Source organism: Aythya marila (assembly GCF_965140915.1).
Source record: "Aythya marila genome assembly, chromosome: 2".
NCBI lineage: Eukaryota > Metazoa > Chordata > Aves > Anseriformes > Anatidae > Aythya > Aythya marila.
In genome coordinates, this window is record NC_139043.1 from 16,857,811 (window position 1) to 16,875,983 (window position 18,173).

The window sequence follows — 18,173 nt, forward strand, 5'->3', positions numbered from 1 at the left end:
ACCCACGGCTTAGCACATTGAATGTGAGCCCACGTTATTCTTGTGAGTAGCTTACCTAAAAATAGCGAGATATTTGCATCAGTGCTTGATAATGGAAAACTGTTTTCAGACTACAAAATATTGAGTAATTTATCTATAGCATGCACAAGTGAAGTCCTTTATTAAGTACTATTCAGAGATGATGTTTATCATCCTATTATCCACTCATTTTGACAGATCACAGCTATGCTTTACCTATGCCATGAAGATCAGCCATGCGCATCTGCAAAAGCACATCACAGCAAGCCCTGTGAACCAGCTACCAAATGGTTGCCTTCTGTTCTCTGAATTAGACTTGGAAGCCTAAGTGACTTGGAAAAATTGCTGCCATTTCAGGTAAAAATCAGAAAGGTGTAGTCAGAAATGTACACCCAACACACAAACTCTACTTAATCTGACATTGGTCAAGGATGCTGTAACTGAGCAGTAGAGGATGAAGCAGCCTGAGCTCGCACGGGAGCTGTGGGAGCCCCTCTGCCTGGCAGCCCACCCCTGGACCAGCAGTGGGACACCTGTGTGCTCCCAGGGCTTGCAGACACCTTCCCAGAGCAGCTCAGGTGTTCAGGAAATGCTTCATACTCCTCAGGTGGCAGATGTGGATAGCGGAGATGATTTTTCTTGCTGTTGAGAGATGGTATCTAAAGAAACCATCAAGGCATGATCAGCAGCTCGGTGTCAGTCTAACAGGGAGAAACAATTTAGCATCTGCTTTGAGACACTCCTCCATTCACATTCCAAACCTGCCAAGATGCACTGTTTGCTCTGGGATGGGTGCTTTGTTTTAAATATTTTACTGAGATCACGGTTGATAATTCTACCTTTACTCGTGCTTACTTGAAAATTTATTGTACAGTTAATGCAGCAGCTTGGCTGCTGGGTCAGGACTTTTTTTGCTTGCACACATGGATGGCATTTTCAGTGACATTTTCAGGTGAATGCATACCTGCATTCAAACCTCAGAAAACTATATAGCCATCTCCACGCCTCACGCTCCCCTCTTTCCACATGTACCTCTGAGTTTTAAGAGCTGCTAGACTTTACCATTTGAGCTCACTGCCGCCCAAAGGGTTGTTCTGACCTCTCCTTCAATATTGGAAGGGCAAGGGCCCTTGCTCAGCCCTTGGTGAGCCTCTCCAGCCTGTGAAACCAGCAGGCACACGTACCACAGGTTTCTGCTGGGGTTTGCTCCCTGACCAGCTTCAGAGCTGACAAAAGGGACACAACAGGAGCACACGGCGGGGAGCAGGGAAGTGATAAGGAAAGGTCTGCTCTCACTGCAGGGAACAGGATGTCAGGTAAGCCCTCCTGTTGTGTGCAACCTCACCCTCAACAATTCTTTTGGATGAAACCGCCCATGAAGAAAAACAAGAGGAGTACTTCTGTCCTACCGCAGTTACATGCAGACTCCACACTCACCTACGCATACCCTCCATCTCTAATTGCTCTGGTGAAGAGATGCCAAGGGATGTGACATCAAAATATACAACAAAATTATTATTTTTAATTAAGTGAAATCTGGAAACCACCCTAGGTCAACATGAACTTTGAGAATTTTTATTCTAGAAGAAAGAACAGTATCAAGATGTTCACCTACCCATGTTTCTACTGGCAATGCTACTGCAAGCAGAAAGGCAGTTTTGTTCAGCAAGCGAAGACAGGGACACGCTGCCAGTGGTTTAACAGCTTTCCCATTTTAAAAAAGAAGACTCCCTAAGGAATTAAATCCTGACAGGAAGAAAAATAATTAAACTTTTCAATTAAGCTTTTCAAAACACGGAAGAAAGGAAAAGCCTTTACTCCGAGCATGCACAGGAGCAGCTCCATGAACCTGTGTGGAAGTGGCGGAGGTCAGAGCCCCTTGGCACCAGCACACCATCCAGAATTACTGACAGCACGGTCACCTTCTGCAGCACCGTCTGCCACAGGCTTCAGCCCCTTTGCCAAATAGCTCTTCCCAGTACACAAGCTCTCTGCTGCTAATGAGGACGCATCTAGCAGAACAGGAACCCCAAGCAAACTCTGACAGCATCCCAATTACACTGGGAAAAAAAAAAAAAATCTAATAATTGATTTTTGGACAAAGAAACATGTAAGATTTTGACAACAGATCTGCCAGGGCAGGCAGAAGGAAGCTGTTAGGTCTGAAAGGCAACACACTGACAGACAGCTACATGTCAACCTTAAACATTTTGTAGGAAAAGGGGAAGAGAATTAAACATAAGAGACTTCACACCATTCTAGCTACTTGTACAGATGGTGGTGACAGTACTACCCATAATTAATTGAACTTGCAGTGCACAGTAAAAAGAGAAAATGAACATCACAGGCCATTCCGACCACTCAGACCAAATCCTGAGATTTCAGCACAGTGCTGCACACAGAAGTAAACAGTGTCCCTCTGAAAGTGCTCTCTGGCACATGTGACTAACAGCAGGTGACGAAATAGCATCACGTGTATTGAATAACCATCTGGAAAAGTAAGGTTGGTCAAGCTGCATGCAGATCTATGGAGCCATATAGTACCTGATGCCCCAGGTCCTAGGGGATCCAGGCAGGGCCTGCCTGCAATGAGATGACAAGACCTGCCGGGATGTTCCCCTGGGAGACAAGACCCGACAGCTCATTTTCCAGAAAGTCATAGAATAGATAGGTAGAAAATCTAAGTCAGTCCTTTCCGCCATATGGGATCTTCAACCAAAAAGCTACAGCTAAGAAACATAGAAAAACATAGCAAGGAGCATCCTCCAGGAACCATCCCTGCCAAATTAGTAAAACACAGGAATTCAGGAAGGTTAGAATAGGGTGAGGTGCCTACAGCTATGAAAGACTGAGTCTTTCTAAAAGCCTGTTGTAAGAGACAGAAGAGATGCAAGAACTTGAAAAGATAGCTCACAAGAGCAACGTGTAGCAGGAATTCAAAACTATCAAAGATGAAAGTTTTCTCTGCAAAGTCGACATGTATGTGGATCTTGGTTGGAAATGAAAGCTTTTGCTTAACTATTTCAACTGCAAAAGCAAACAACTGCCAAAAAAAGTTGAACTGGGCAAAGAAACGAATTCCTCCTGGATCAAAAGCTCCAATTCTTAAAAATATGTCACACGACATCCCGTTCCTAAGTAGTTATCAGCTGAAGGGCAGTGCTAGTATCAACGAGATGGCACCTTGGCTCAGGATATTCCTCGGTAACTTTCACAAGTCAAGGCGCTATTTTTATAACACCCCAAATTATCCTGATTATCTTATGCTTGTACAAGAGAGTGTGTGTTGGTGAGGACAGATTTTTGCTTCAGAAACAGCAACAGGGATGAAGCATTCACAAAAATTTCCAGCTCCTAATCCAATATTAGACTTGAGATTTTGCTACATATTCAGTACCACATATTAATTTAGGGTTGAAGTGAACGCCCCTTACGTACAGATGACTTGTGAATATCCCCAAAGCACGATGACATGGGATGCTCAGGGCACACCACTGCTCTCATTCAGCAGAACACACAACATTGAGCACCGTGGCCAACCTCACAGCAGCAAAGGACTCAGCAGAGCATCACCAGAAAGGTGAGACTGTAAGATACAGTCATCTTTGATCCACAGACTTAGTAGACATGACATAAATACCTACTATGTTCTTAACTGTCTTTGGAGGCTGCAGGTGTAACACCATTTCCTTCTCAAAAACAAACAAACAAAAAAAGCAAAATGCCTTTAATTCTTTGGCCTCAATTTGAAGGTCAAGCAAATAAAATATACTACTTCTGAATGTGTTTTTAACTGCAACGGTGAAGACAACATTGGCGTCCACCAAAAGAAAAGACCCTCCTACCAAAGGAAATACAGTTAATAAAACAAGTCCTAAAGGAGACTAACGTTGCTGTAACAGAACATCCATCTAAGCAGTGGAAGATAACAGCTATGTCATCTTAATATCCAGGCCAGTGAGGAAGATGAACAGATCTTCAAGGACATCAGAAGGCCTGTAGAGTAGGGGAAAAAAAAATAATAATAATAATAAAACAAACAAACAAAAACAAATAAATAGTGGTGTTACAAAGCAACAACATGGGAGTTCCCGGGACCAGTCCCGTGGTTTTACAGCGAAGCCCGTCCTTCCAGCAGGGCTCCCTGAGCACACCACCAGATGGTGAAACACCGATTGTACAGCTGCAAGCAGCGCTGCTGGGACAAACTCGTGAAGCAATTCTTAACACCTCCTCTTTATTATATTAAATAGTTGCTTAGCGAATACCTAAGAGGGAAACCAAAAGCAATGTACTCAGCAACTGTTCTTTTATCAGGTCTTCAGCACTATTCCTTGACCAGCCATATCAAGTAATTAACGTAGGAAACACATCCCACAACTCCAGTAAATGCTTTCTGAACATCTGCCTAGGAAGAAAACAAGCCTTGCCCCAGAGGAAATTCACTCAATCTGACTTGCAGGTGTAATGTGAGCCAATAAAGCCCCTTCCGCTTAAAAATGTCAATCACACTGGAAAGGATAGCATCATTTTCAGGATAGATAATAAATAATAAGCTGGTAATCGGTTCTCAGTGCACCTGCCCATTCCTTTGTTGTCCAGCTTCAGAAAGATTTGATAGGAAAAAGCAAAATATCGCTTCCCCCTGCCCTGTGTGTCACTCCAGATGACACAGAAAAGCCCAAATTGCATTTGTATGTTAGTGAAGCTGTTTTGAAGGACATTAACTCGGTCCCTGCCATTTGGTTGGCATCTATTTTAAAGCAGAGCCTGCTCTTCCCCAAATTGCCTGATGAGGTTGGCAAGCTGTCGCTCTTCAGCTCACAACAACTCCAGGTTTTGGAAGGGGGAAAACAAGCTATTGCGTGGCGAGCAGAGCCAGGAGCCAACAAGCTTTCTGTTTGTCATCTGAGGCTGACAGAGCAGTCCTTACTGCATTAGTTCAGAGAGGACATCACCTGAAGAGCTCGTCTCTGCATGATGTACGTGCACGCATTCTTAAGCAGTTAAATGAGCAAATTAATCCTTGTCCCTTCCAAATTCTCTGTGACCACTACTAATGCTGCACAGGGGCTGAGAAGGATGATCCGGGGTACGTTCATTGTGAAAACAATGACTCCAACCTTTTAGGCTGGAAGAGACTTTCCTGTAAAATGGTGAATGATAAAAGACGCACAGGCAGCAGCTAAGCATATACGAATAAAGTCACTCAAAATAGAGGGTTATTTAAAAAAAAAAAAAAAAAAAAAAGCACAACATGGACTCAAAGGAATTTTCTAGTAGAAAATTAACCTGTGAAATTCATCGACAGAGGATGTTATAGTGGATACCCTATGAATCAAGGGAACGAAGTAAGCTCATGAAAAATAGGCCCCCCTTATCTATTAAGAGAGAAGCGATCTGTCTTAGCTAATAAGCAATGTGCAAAATACCAGAACTAAGGACTCCCACTGCTGAAAGCCCATCTCTACTTCCATCTGTTTCGCTGCCAGTTCCCTGTCCTGGGCAACCCCAAGACCACAAGCACCACAAGCAATAGGACATTGGGCAAATGTAAGAGTCTCAGGAAGCCTTGAGTCACTTTGCCTTGCTGTCTAAAAGGGCAGAATGATGTATGATAAAAATAATGCATTCAAGATGTTTCTATTCCCAGTTTCTGAGCAAAACCAAACATCTGCATGATAGAAAACACAAGAGCACAGACTAAATTAAAGTGAACAACAAATTACTCTGTCCTATATCTGATTTTTTTTTTGCTGTTAGTTATCTTAATTTGCTTCATTTGCAATGTCTCAGGACAGAGCATTCAACTTCCACTGATTAAAACTACTTAAAATAAATAAAATTGATCTGAGCCCACTCAGGATGAGACAAGGCAAAAGAAAATCAAGTAGCGTTTCTGGTGCTGAAAGACAGGGTTTTCTAGGAACACAGCATGTAGCATCACATGTCAATACCTTTATCATTAAGGTTACGGATTAAAAAAAATGAACTGTGAACTCACTCAACAAACTACTGTAACATACGAACCTCTGCAAATAAACTGGCAGTGCCATCGCTATTTTTGTTGTTTTAAGCAAAGAAAAAGTCACGTTATTTTGTAGTAGCAATAGTTTCTTTTTTATTTTTAATATACTTTAGGAAACAATATACAAAGCTGAGCTTTGCCACCATTTTCAAACGGTGGGTTGCTCCAATTACACAAATTCAGCGTTTTGTGATGGTTAAGAACAGCAGTCAGCACCAGACTTAAACAGTTAGCTACAACACAAACATCCTTCGAAATGAAATGTCATAATATCAAGACAAGTAAACCAGGAGTTAACATATGACAACTGTTGGGGAGGTGTCTTAAATCATTCTTGTTGAATTTTATATTTCGTTAAATATTTTATACACAATTTCCTGTTTACAAGTTTTAAACAAAACCTCCCTTGAGGAATTATTTAAGTACAAAAACGTTCAACAAGAACAGTTCTAATAAAGAGTCCCCAAACAGACCAAAATTTAATGTGTTGACCAAAGGAAATGAAAACCAGTGTTTCTTTGTTTTAACATGTTTATTACAACAGATACAATTCACATCTGACTAGCTTTTTTTTTTTTTTCCTCTTTCCCCTCCCACAACCATGTTAACATGTTCATTGGGCTATTTCTTTATATTTGAGCAAGTAATGTACTTTCAGCACACATGCCCAGCAGTACTATAAGTCCATTCTTACAGGGTGCAAATGGAAATACGTTTCAATAATTTATACAAACAAGTGGGTTATGCTCAATCACTGCAATTTTAAGCTACTGTACACAGGAATGAAAAGATTATAGAAAAAGTGCCATAGCAACAGTGCCTTAAGAAAAAGAGAAAATTAGAAGCATTAAAAAACTGATAAAATCAGATTTAGGATTTCACGGGGAAATGGAACACAGAAAATGAAAAACATTTCTCTGTAAAACAGAAATGGAGAAGCACTGCTCTTGATTCGGTGCAAGTGTGGAAACAGTTGTTTCATGATATTTTTGTACATTACCCAAATTGTTGCAGCCTTAGACACAGATCGCCTGGCGCTTGCATTGAATTTTAGGAAATGCAAGATTTCTGAATGATAAATTAACTAAAAAAAAAAAAAAAAAAAAAAAAAAAAAGAAAGCTAATTTTTGCAGACAGGTTTACATGTAAAAGGCTAGGTATTTAGCCACCTCAGCATTGATTAGTTTTGGATGTCTAAGCTCTGATACACATGGCTTCCCATGGCTTCACTCTACAAAACATATTTACAACGTGAAGAATACATCTACAAGAAATCTACATTTCAAGGGTTTTACAAATCATTCTTGTATCTTTCCCCTGAATTTGACTCCCTCCTGTCCCCTTCCCCATGTCATCTTTTTTTCTGCCCAGCTCAACGGTCCAAAGTCTACTCAAATGCAGCTCAAAAGTGTTAAGACTGGGCATCAGTTTCATAGTTCCTGTACTCAAAACCATGTGCAATTGTTTACAACTTTTCACACCATGAAGGAATTCTGATTCTTTAGCTTTTCAAGTTCTTTTATTTGTTGTCTCAAAAATAGTATCCTGCAAGAGAAAAGAAAAAAAGAATTAGCGTAAACATTTTCATCGTACAGAGATATTAAGTGCAAGTATCTACACAAATACTTTACAATTTCCTGGAAAGATTCCAAGCTTCTGAGCTCCATTAATAAACTTGGAAGTATTTTAAAATGAATTCCCAATCTATTTAATCACCTACAGGCTCCGTGTGCAGGTGCAGAAACCTGCAGGATTAGATTCCGTTATTTAGAAAACTAAGCTGCTGAGTTTCATTATGACCGAAACACGGTGACATTTAAGCCTCCTATTCAGCTGAATTTAACTTCAAGAAGAAGTGAAACACAGCAGAAGAGTACATGAGCTCAATATTCTGAAAAATGTTATTATGTCTGCGATGCAGTTTTCCAAACTGTGCAACAACCCAAAGCACTCAAGTTTTCAGCAAATACACTGCTCCTCTGTCCCCACCCTAACCTCAGTACCTCCAGTGGTACAGAGGTTACAGCTTTTTTTCCCCCGCAGCCTTGTTTTCTACCTGAACTTGCCTGTTCTTGGAGAGACAGTGCCACTAGAGACACAAGCCACTGCCCTCACGTCTTTTAACTGATTTCCTCCCATTGTTCTGCAGGATTTTATACTGCACTAGATTTAGGTAACAGTGCAGGCAGGAGAGTTACACATGCTCTTGCTTCCCTAAAATGCTTATCTCCATAACACGGCCCGATGTATTTTAGTTTGGTTCAGCCACATACAGAGTAATTTAGTGAAGAAGTTTTAAACAAGGAAATTTTCTTCTAGGCAAAACCTTTTTTTTCTAGTATTTGGCTCTGTGACTGGTAGAGGAAAAATAGATTCTGAGGTTTGCCTCTAGTTATGGAAAATTCCTTTATTAGAAGATCCAAGAAAAAAGCTGCAACTACACTTACTTAGAAATCAATTTTGTTGCTAACACTTCCCTTATGAACTTTTCCTCTACTACTGCACAGGCCTAAGCAATTATTTCAGTTAACAAACATGTGGTTTAGATACTGTTTCCTAAAGTTTTTAATAAATATTTTGTAACAACTTTCCATAACACTGAAGTGTAATGCAAGCATATGAATGAAGAAAAAATTAAGAAAGAGTTGAAACATGACAAATATTCTGCAAGTCCAAAGCAACTTTAATCAGATAAAGAAAGTGCATCCACTTTAGCAGACTTCTGTAGAACCCTTTTCAAATACATCCCCAGTTCAGTAAAAATCAATTTTCTACTAAAAAGTAGATAAATAATCAGGACAGACACGCTGAAAAACACATTAAGCTCAAAAGGTATAGGCGTATGAAATGCACCAGTGAGTGAAGAGTGTCATTTCACAAACTGTCACTTCTGGTTCAAACAACACACTTGCTTTGAACAAAGCTCAAGTTCCTTCTCACAACAAACCTAAATAGTTCTATTCAGTACAAAAATACAGAAATGATATCGTCATTCAGGTTGATAGGCTTTGATCATCCCATACTTTGTGAAGGCCTCCCCCCTATCCTCCCACCCAAATTATTACTTATGCCACATATTCATTGTCTTTGGGATGGCAGCAAAAAGAAAGATTACCAGAGATTCAAAGTCATGATCATCCATATCCATTCATGGCATACAAGAAACAAGGTGCCATTTAGGGAGCTCGGCAATGACATTTGACATGTTATGTCAGATAAAATGTGCCTCCAGACACAGAAATGAAAGCTTTGAAAGCTTAAGAGGTTTTACTTCATCTGTAAGGAACCAAGCAGTTCCTACAGAAACTATAATTTATGTAATGACACTATGAAGCTATGAAAGAATTAACATTTTGTATTTGTTTATTAGGGAAATTGTACAAATTTTTTTACAGCCTACTCCTGATTACAAGGATTTTTTTTTTTTTTTTTTTTTTTTTTTTTTTTACCAACTACCAAAAAGCAAGAGCTTCTGGGACAGAACTAGCTGTTTAAAAAGCATACAACGCTACTAAGGCTGAATGAAATAGGAAATCAGAATCACTGTAGTCAAACTTCAGTGTCACAGTATACAGGATAACATCATTCAGAAAGGAAACTTAGTATGAAAGTTAACTCAAGATCATGACTACCAATGAAAAATGTGTCAGAACATGCAGTAAGACTAAACTTTTCGATGTTGCACAACAGTCTCTGAAACAATACACAACCATGCTGTTAATAAGAAAGACACCCTGCATTACTGACTTGAGAAGCAGAAGTCTACTTTGCCATAATCACCTCTTTCTCACTGAAGAACCCCAAGACCTTCTGAGATACCTCCTACCCAAATAACAGATTTATTTTTCCTTAGCTTGTGATATCAACAAGAACTCGTCAGACTTGTTTGACCCAATAAACATCTCATGAAAATTGTAGTGTTTAAGACCAGTATAAACCACATAGGTGTGTATCTATGTAATCTATGCATCAAGTATGGACAGGTATTTTAGAATTATTCTGAGCTACTGTGAGAATCTTAACCCACTAATGTATCTGGAAAGATGTCTTTTCCATCTGTATAAGCAAAAATATATACAGCTGTTGCATATCTGCCTCTATCCACTAGGCACTATCAAGAGTTACCTGCCTGGGAAACAGAACGCACAAAGGGAAGACAGCTCTCGCCCCTGGTAACAATCAGCTTGCTTACAAAGCCATCAGAAAACACAGCTCATGGAAAACAATACCTGAATGGGAACTCTAATGCCACCTTGAAAATTACACTTTTGAAAACAAACCCACTTACCTTTGCTCACGCAAAGTTGCTTGAATTTCACATACTCGAACTAAAGATCTTAAATTCTTTAATTCAGTACAAATTTCTGACATATGAACACTTCCCATGTTGTGGGCTTCCTCACGTAATCTTGATGCCTGCAACAATTAAATATAAAGGTTAGGATTTTGACCCAAGCACTGGAAACAACTGGCTGTAGCCAAAGGACTGCTGGATGAATGTCTTGAAACAGCAAAGCACTGTAACTTCTGAAGTGCTATGACTTCTGAACACACTGTAAATTAAATCAGAAGAGCAGTAAATTCTCTAAAAAAGCCCATTTAGAATCAGAAATTATACTGGATGTCAACAGATGATGTTAACTCAGACTGATGCAGGAATGGTTCAGATATCCTTGATCCTAACAAATGTTTATTGAATCATCTTAAAGTTAGGAAACTCAGAACCCTGTCATGTGCTAATTAATTTGTTCAAGTAGTTAAGAGCCTCCAGCTGCTTTTTCAATGGTCAACTTAAATTTCTCATCTAAATTAAGCTTCAGTGACAAAAGCAGTTGAATGCCATCTTCTTTTCACCTACTTCATATAGAAAACAAAACTTAACCCTCCGCAGGTGTTCTCTTCTAGACAAACTCCATTACTTTGGTGTTTCCACTTAGCCATGTGGAGATGAGCAGATGTGTATGCTCAGAAGACACGACCCATCTTCCCAGTTTGAAGATTTCTTAACCTCTTGTCACTGAACTTGATATCTGACTCCAGCTAACTCAACAGCACCAAGAGCAGTAGTGCAATTACTCAGAGGTTCTCTGCATCACACCAAGATATAGGAAGAGGACTTCTTGCAAGCAGCACAATGCAAAAAAAAGTTGATTTCTCAAATAGATCCTTCCCTGCAGTATTACTGTTTAGCAATGTTGGTCTCTGCCACACTGTGTCTGGCTAGGATGGAGTTAGTTTTCTTCACAGCAGCCTGTATGATGCTGTGTTTTGGCTCTGTACCTGAAGCAGTACTGATAACACACCCGTGCTGTAACTACTGCTGAGCACTGCTTACACGCTGTCAAGGCCTTCTGTTTCGCATGCTGCCTGCCCAGCAAGCAGGCTGGGGGTGTGTATGAGGCTGGGGGAGGACACAGCTGCAAGAGCTGACCCAAACAGGACCAAAGAGAGATCCCAGATCACGTAACATCATGCTCAGCAAGAAAACTGGGGGGGCAGTGGGAGGGTGGGTGCAATCTTCCAGGGGTTGCTGTTGCTTCAGGACTGGTTGCGCGTTGGTTAGTAAGCTGGTGGTGAGCGATGGCTTTTGCATTGCCTTTTTTTGTTTTGTTTTGTTTGTTTCCCCTCCCTTTTCTTTATTAAGCTACCTTCATCTCAGTCCAGGAGTTCTCACACTTGTGTACTTCCAGTTCTGTCCCCTAGCTCAGCGGGGGCAGTGAGCAAGTAGCTGTGTGCTGCCTAACTGCCTACCGGGGTTAATCCGCAACATCTGCAGAAGTACTTGTACACCTCATTTTTCCCTTCCTGAACAGAACTGTATTTAGCAGAGGTCTTCATCAACTTCTGGAATTTATCCAGGTCAAAGAACTTTGTGATCTAATTCCCTCCATTCAGTTTTCTTTTCTGGATTTTGTTGACATCCAGGAGTACACCTGGGCTCCAGCAGGACGTCATCATCTCATGTCCTGCATACACAGCTCCATAGCTTTTAGAGCAAACCAGCAATAACCACTCTTTAAGTAGTTTTTAAGGCTGCCCAGCCATCCATCTTAAAGCAACTTCACCCAGAAGGTCTTAGAATCATTTTTGCATATAAGATTGTTATTAAAAGGTGTTCAGTACACAGTGAAAATAACACTACCAATCTGAACTCTCCAAGCACCGGGCCAAGGCCACGGGGACAAGTGACTGTGCTGCATCACGTCCCTATGTAGCACACCTTCCCCAGCAATGGTGCTTTGACTCAGCACAGCTTTTCAATACCTTAAAATTGTATTTCAAACTTAATGGAGGAAAAAAAAAACAAGGCAACAACCAAGAACCCAAAGCAGAATCCACACAGAGAATGAGTCTAGACTGCACTTCTAAGAGTCACCCTGCAAGTTACTTGCCAAAAACTTCCTATGTAGCCTTGAGCCAGCATGCAGCCAAAAGACCAAAGTCAGCTGGGCCAAGTAAGGTTAATACCTGACAGACTGTGTCAGACTGGTTTGCTTGTGACAGAAAGGCCTTGAACTGGACTCAGTATCAATATGGTTTCTTTCAGTAACACATTTCAAGTAGCTGACATGCATCCAGTTTCCCCATATTACCACCAGAAGGGTATGTTTTGTGCACTTACTTATGAAATAATGAAATAATGATTCTATGGATTTCCATTTATGGAAACAAACAAACAAAAAAAAATATGAAGTCCAAATTTAGTCTGAGACCCCTACATCACCTTAAAAACCAGGTACAACAAACAAAGCACAGCTCTTTTTTTCACTGCGAAGAGTTAATAACAGTGGGCTCAAACTGTGGATTGGTCTCACATAGTTTTAACTATATCACCTAATTAATGACATCTATCAAAGATACTGTTGTTATTGAAAAACTATGTTGAAATTTATGTTCTTTGTAAATTTCAACAGAACTCTGGCAATAAGAGAAAATAGCTATGACGACTGTTCTTCCATCGGAGAGAATTTCAAAAGCACTGGTACATTAAGCAAGAAAATACCCAACTGCTAAGCAGTAATCACATGTAAAGCCTGCAAGGTCTGGCCTAACCTCCCACCTCTTTCTGGCTGAGGACAAGCATGTTTCTGTTTTTTTAAAGATGCTTCCAATTTCTAGAAAAAGCAACCTGGGTAACAAAAAGAGTTTTAAAGCTACCCGTTTAGCACCCTCAGAAGGAGCAGAGCAGAAGCGTACTCACCTGCTTTTCCGCGTGGTCTGCAGGCCAGCCTTGAACATGCTTTATAAGGTTTTCATTGAAGTGTGCTGCTAGCGTAGGTGTTAATGAACAAGTGGGTCGTACAGATGTATTCTGCGGTGCAGATGTTGAATTCGATGCACTAGTGCTAGAGGTATGATTTGGACCTGGTGATGGGCTTCTTTGACTACTAGAAGAAAGAATTTAAGAAAAATAAGCATCTAAAAACATATGTAAATGTGTAGAGAAAATCACAATTCAGTGCTTCCAGCCACAAAGTACATGAAGCATTTAAACCATAAATATTGCCGGTAGATCAGCCCTGTGGCACTTTTCCACAAACCTCGTGGTTGTATGGGAACCATCTGAGTGCTACAGCATGGCAGAGGTTTTTTTCTTTAAAACTCTGATAGCTGTTCAAGAAATGTAAGCTGTGCCTATATTTTAGTGTTACACAGAGAATATATACATGCATATTCACCTTCTTGTTACGTATGCAAATAGCTGCAAACCTAAGATTTTCAGTAACCACGCATCAGAGCCAGGCAGGCATATTCAAGAGATTAACAGCAAGTGCCACAACAGTTATTAAGCACAAAGCCTGATCTCCTGCTCTAAAAATACACCCATATGGGCTTTGAGGAGTTTAGCCATTTACCAATGCCAAAACACCAACGCCTAGGGGGCTGCTGATACACTACATCCTCGCTTCAGGTGTTCAGAAAACCAGAAGCATCACATTTATAGCTACCAACTCGACTGCTTTACTTGAATATATTCACATTAGCACACAAACTGGAGAATTTGTTCACAGAAGCAAAAATAAGTGGGACCAAAAGACATGTTCAGTTAATAACTTTGCACTGTAAGCCAAATCAAAGCCACTGTACCCTGAACAAAGCCTTTCACTGGCCTCTTTCAATCTCTGCATGCAAGCAAAACTGACTTCCACATTTTCTGAATGCTACTGCCACACACAGCGGTTCCAATTCTATTTTGCATCTGTATTTCTTGGTCAAAAAACTCTGCAAATTTTTCCTAAACAAGCCTCTCATGCTGATCTTTTGGTAACAGTCTTTTGCCATCCACCCAGTTCAATATTACATTACCTATAAAGTATTCTAGTTATTGCTTTAAGCATTGCTTTTTAAATCACATTCCTCTTATAGTTGCCCTCTCACTTCACTTTACAAGACACTTTTCCTCTCTACCCCATGATGCTCCACATGTACAGGAGGGATCATATCAAGTTCATTTCTACGAATCCCATCTTATTAAAAGCCCATTCCTGCTGCAGTGTCTAAAAGAGGTGGGTACTGCTCAGCTACATTTTGGTAAACTCTTATGACTGGCTAATCCTTGTAGTCCCAATTTCCAAGTACCCACCCTTCACCTTACACTTAGTTTGTAAGCTCTCAAGTTAAAGAAGTCTTTTATTGTTTCCTTTGTACCACTTCCCTCAACAAAGCTGTGGTATACAAGCTGAACACCTAACATCAAGCCCAACAAGCTACAGAGGTTCCCCCCAAATAAATGAAAATCACTTAATTTCCACATGTCTAGAAGCCTAGGCATCAACACCAGCACAAACACCACGCTCACACCATATGGATCCAACTGCATCTGACAACTGCCGGAGCTGCAGGTGGAGTTTCAGCACATATCCTTTTTTACTCCTGTGGCCCTTGCCAAAACAAGGCTTTTATATTCTTACATCCCTTCCCAGTGCTCTCAATTGCTTCCACGGCCCCTCCACTCCCAGAGGGAGGCTCTGCTCTTGCACTTAACTAAGAGGCAGGAGTAGCTCTGGTTAAAGCATGCCGGGCACTGACAGGTCAAGATGAGTTCAGTCTGCCTCTGTCCTCACCATCCTTACAAGGGAAGACAAAGGAAGCAGCAATCTTGAGCAGGAAAGAGAGTATCACTTTATGTAGTATCCTAAGAGCGAGGTACCTCACAGTTATGATTTTCTTTGGCACTAAATATGCTGAGAAATGGTGGCACTATTTAAGTAAGTACCTAGCCATTATTCACAAGATGCACTTGTTCGCAATCCATCTCCTCTTGCACTGGTAGTAACTTTCAACACGCCCATAATTTCAGTCTATTTCTTAAAATTTTCTTACTACTTATTTGCAAGTACCGTAAAGAAACAAGTCTGAGAGGAGCTATCACAATTCACCACCTAACCACCCCCTTGAGGACTGCCACAATATCCCAGCACAACGCCACAATCTTCACAGCCCAGTGCCCAGCCATTTACCCGAATGGCTCACACTCGCAGAGTACACCAGCTTTCCAAACAAACAGCCTGAATTAGGCCTGGCACACTGCTCTGCAGCAACAAAGACTCGTGTCCCACTCCACAACTTTGTTTAACCTCACTCTTTTCAGTGCCCCCTAACTTGGGTAAAAGCTCTTATTAAAAACACTTATGCACGAAGACTTTGTCAGGCAGCTTGCTCAGAGTTGTATACATAAACCTCCCCTGATTTCAGACAGTAGAAGTTGTAAAAAGGAATGTAAAACATAACGAGGGGAAAGAACAGTGTTACTTCATGCTACATGTTCTCTTCAGTAATTGGTTTAACCACTTTAAAACCACTTACAAGTAAAAATGGCTAAGGGTAGAAATAGGAAATGTTCAGTTGGTAAGGAAAAAAATTCAATTTAGATTCTGAAGCTGAAGCTGGAACCTATCCAAGAACGTGAGGGTACCAAGGGCTGCACATCAGCAGCAAAGAAAGGCTGAGGAACAGGTGGGGCTGTCCCCTCTGTAAGGCAAGCGAACCTACTGGCAAAGGACATGGATGAGGCCAGAATAGTCAGTGACTTTTTTGTCTTTTTTTTTTTTTTTTGCTATTTTTTTTTTGGCTGGCCGGTGTAACTGAGGTGCTGCATCACGTCAAAGCATGGAGGTGAGCAGGAAGGTTGCCTGATGATGCGGGAGAAAGGCAGATGTTCCATTGCAGCCATCTTCAGGAAGCACCCAAGGAGGATGAACTGGAGAACTAGAGGCCTGTAAACCTAACCTCAGTCTCTGTGAAGATTATGGAGCAAGCCTGCCTGGAAACCATTTCCAAGTACACGAAAAAATAAAAGGCAAAATAAAGAGAGTCAGCACGGATCTGTCAAGGGCAAATTCTGCCTGACCAACCTCATTTACTTCCACGATGAGATGATCAGCTTAGAGGACAGGAGAAAGCAGTGATGCTGTTTATCAGCCGTCAGCACGGCCTCTGCCATGGTCTCCTGTAGTTTTCTTATAGCTTAACTCCTCACTCACTGACGATTGTGTTTCATGTGCAAGGTGAACAGAAACTGACTGGATTGTCAGCCCGAAAGGGTTGAGTCAGCAGGACAAAGTCCAACTGCACACCAGTGAGCCTAATGCTGTCCTCCACTGATCCATATTGGGGCCAATGCTGCATTAGGTCTTTATTAACGACACACGATGCCACAGAGAGCTCCTCTGGTGAGCGTGCAGATGGGAGGAACAGTCAGTATGTTGTAGGGTGGGTTGTTCTCCAGAGGGACCAGAATGGACAGACAGGAATCAATTTCAAAAAGAAAAAAAAAAAAGAAAATAAAAGGCAAAGTCCTGCAGCTGGGCTGGAATTCCCCTTTGCAACAACACTGGAACCACCCCACACAACAGCACAGGCTGGCTGCTGCTAAGGGGGTAAAACTGCAGAAAAGGACCTGAGGATTCCAGCAGACAAATTAAATGCAGGTCAGCAATGAATCCCTGTGGCAAAGAAGGCCAAGCACAAGTTGGGATGTATCAGAAAGAGCACAGCTGAAGAAAGCAACTCTTCCTCTCTCCTAGTGAGAGCCACACTACCTGGAGTACCGCACAGTGTGCAGCCCAAACCTGGGCAAGAAAGAAGTTGCCATACCAGAGGAATCCAGCAGAGGACCACAGAGCTGTTTAGGGGGCTGAAGCACACGCCAGAGAAGCTCTAAGAACTGGATTTGTTCCGTCTGGAAAACAGAAGACTGGGGGGAGGGGGATGGAGGATCTTCTTACTGTCTTCAACTACATATGGGGAGAGCAGACAGGGCCAGACTCTTCTCAGAGATGCACTGTTGCAGGCCAAGAGGCAGAGGTGCAAGTTGAAACAAAGGAAATTCTAATTAGACATAAGGAAAAAAAATAAATCACTGTGAGGGTAGTCAAACATTCAAAGGAGATGCTCAGAGAGGCTGCAAAGCTCCTATCCTTAGAGACATTCAAAAATCACCAAAACAACTTGATCTTTGGTCCTATTTTGAGTTAGGACTTGGACTAGATCACAACTGGAAGTCTTTTCCAACCTAAATCATTCTGTGTATTCACACAGCATCAGCATACTGCTGGTTTAGAGAAAGGCTGTATTTATTTACTAAGCAGAACTGAGGCATGACCTTCAGTGCTTATTTCCACCTTAGCTGCAATAGGATCAAAGTCCCTCTGTGAGTTGTTTCCCTCATTCATTATCCTGACTTCCCTAACTCCTACCTAACCGGTAGAAATCTCAAGACATCAAACATTCCAGGGAAATACTAAGCCTGTGGGTTTCTCAAAAATACAGTTTTATCTTAATTATGAGTAGAACACACTGTCATAAAACATCCTAGCATTGCTACGTTAGCAGCAGGGGGAGCTACTGATGCAGCAATGATACGAAGCTACTGGTTTGGTTTTTAATGCTTCACTAATGCCAAATACCCGCCTTAGCTGCTAAATGAATTACAGACTGTCTGTGCCACAAGTAATGAAATGTTTCCAGACAGGCAAAAGCATCTGTATGAGAACATGAAAACAGGATGGTTGTGAAATACACTACTACAAAATACAAAAATCTTACAACACGTTAAAAAAAAAACAAAAAACAAAAAAAACTGGGGGAAAGACCTCCCAGCAGCAGTTTTGCATTTTCTAAAGAA

General features: G+C 41.2%; 1 protein-coding gene across 4 annotated transcripts in view; it reads right to left on the reverse strand.

Annotated features, from left to right (window-relative positions):
• Positions 1 to 7,101: 7,101 nt before the first annotated feature.
• Positions 7,102 to 18,173, reverse strand: part of WAC (WW domain containing adaptor with coiled-coil) — a 59,148-nt gene continuing 48,076 nt past the window's right edge. For 3 of the 4 annotated variants that reach the window (XM_082753957.1, XM_082753959.1, XM_082753956.1), the window contains exons 12-14: positions 13,248 to 13,434; positions 10,335 to 10,462; positions 7,102 to 7,591 (exon numbers count right to left, since the gene is read on the reverse strand). In XM_082753957.1, the coding sequence (XP_082610083.1) occupies positions 7,522 to 7,591; positions 10,335 to 10,462; positions 13,248 to 13,434 (385 nt within the window). In that variant the 3' untranslated portion in view covers positions 7,102 to 7,521. The remainder of the gene's footprint in view (positions 7,592 to 10,334; positions 10,463 to 13,247; positions 13,435 to 18,173) is intronic. The other variant, XM_082753958.1, reaches the window with a different exon arrangement.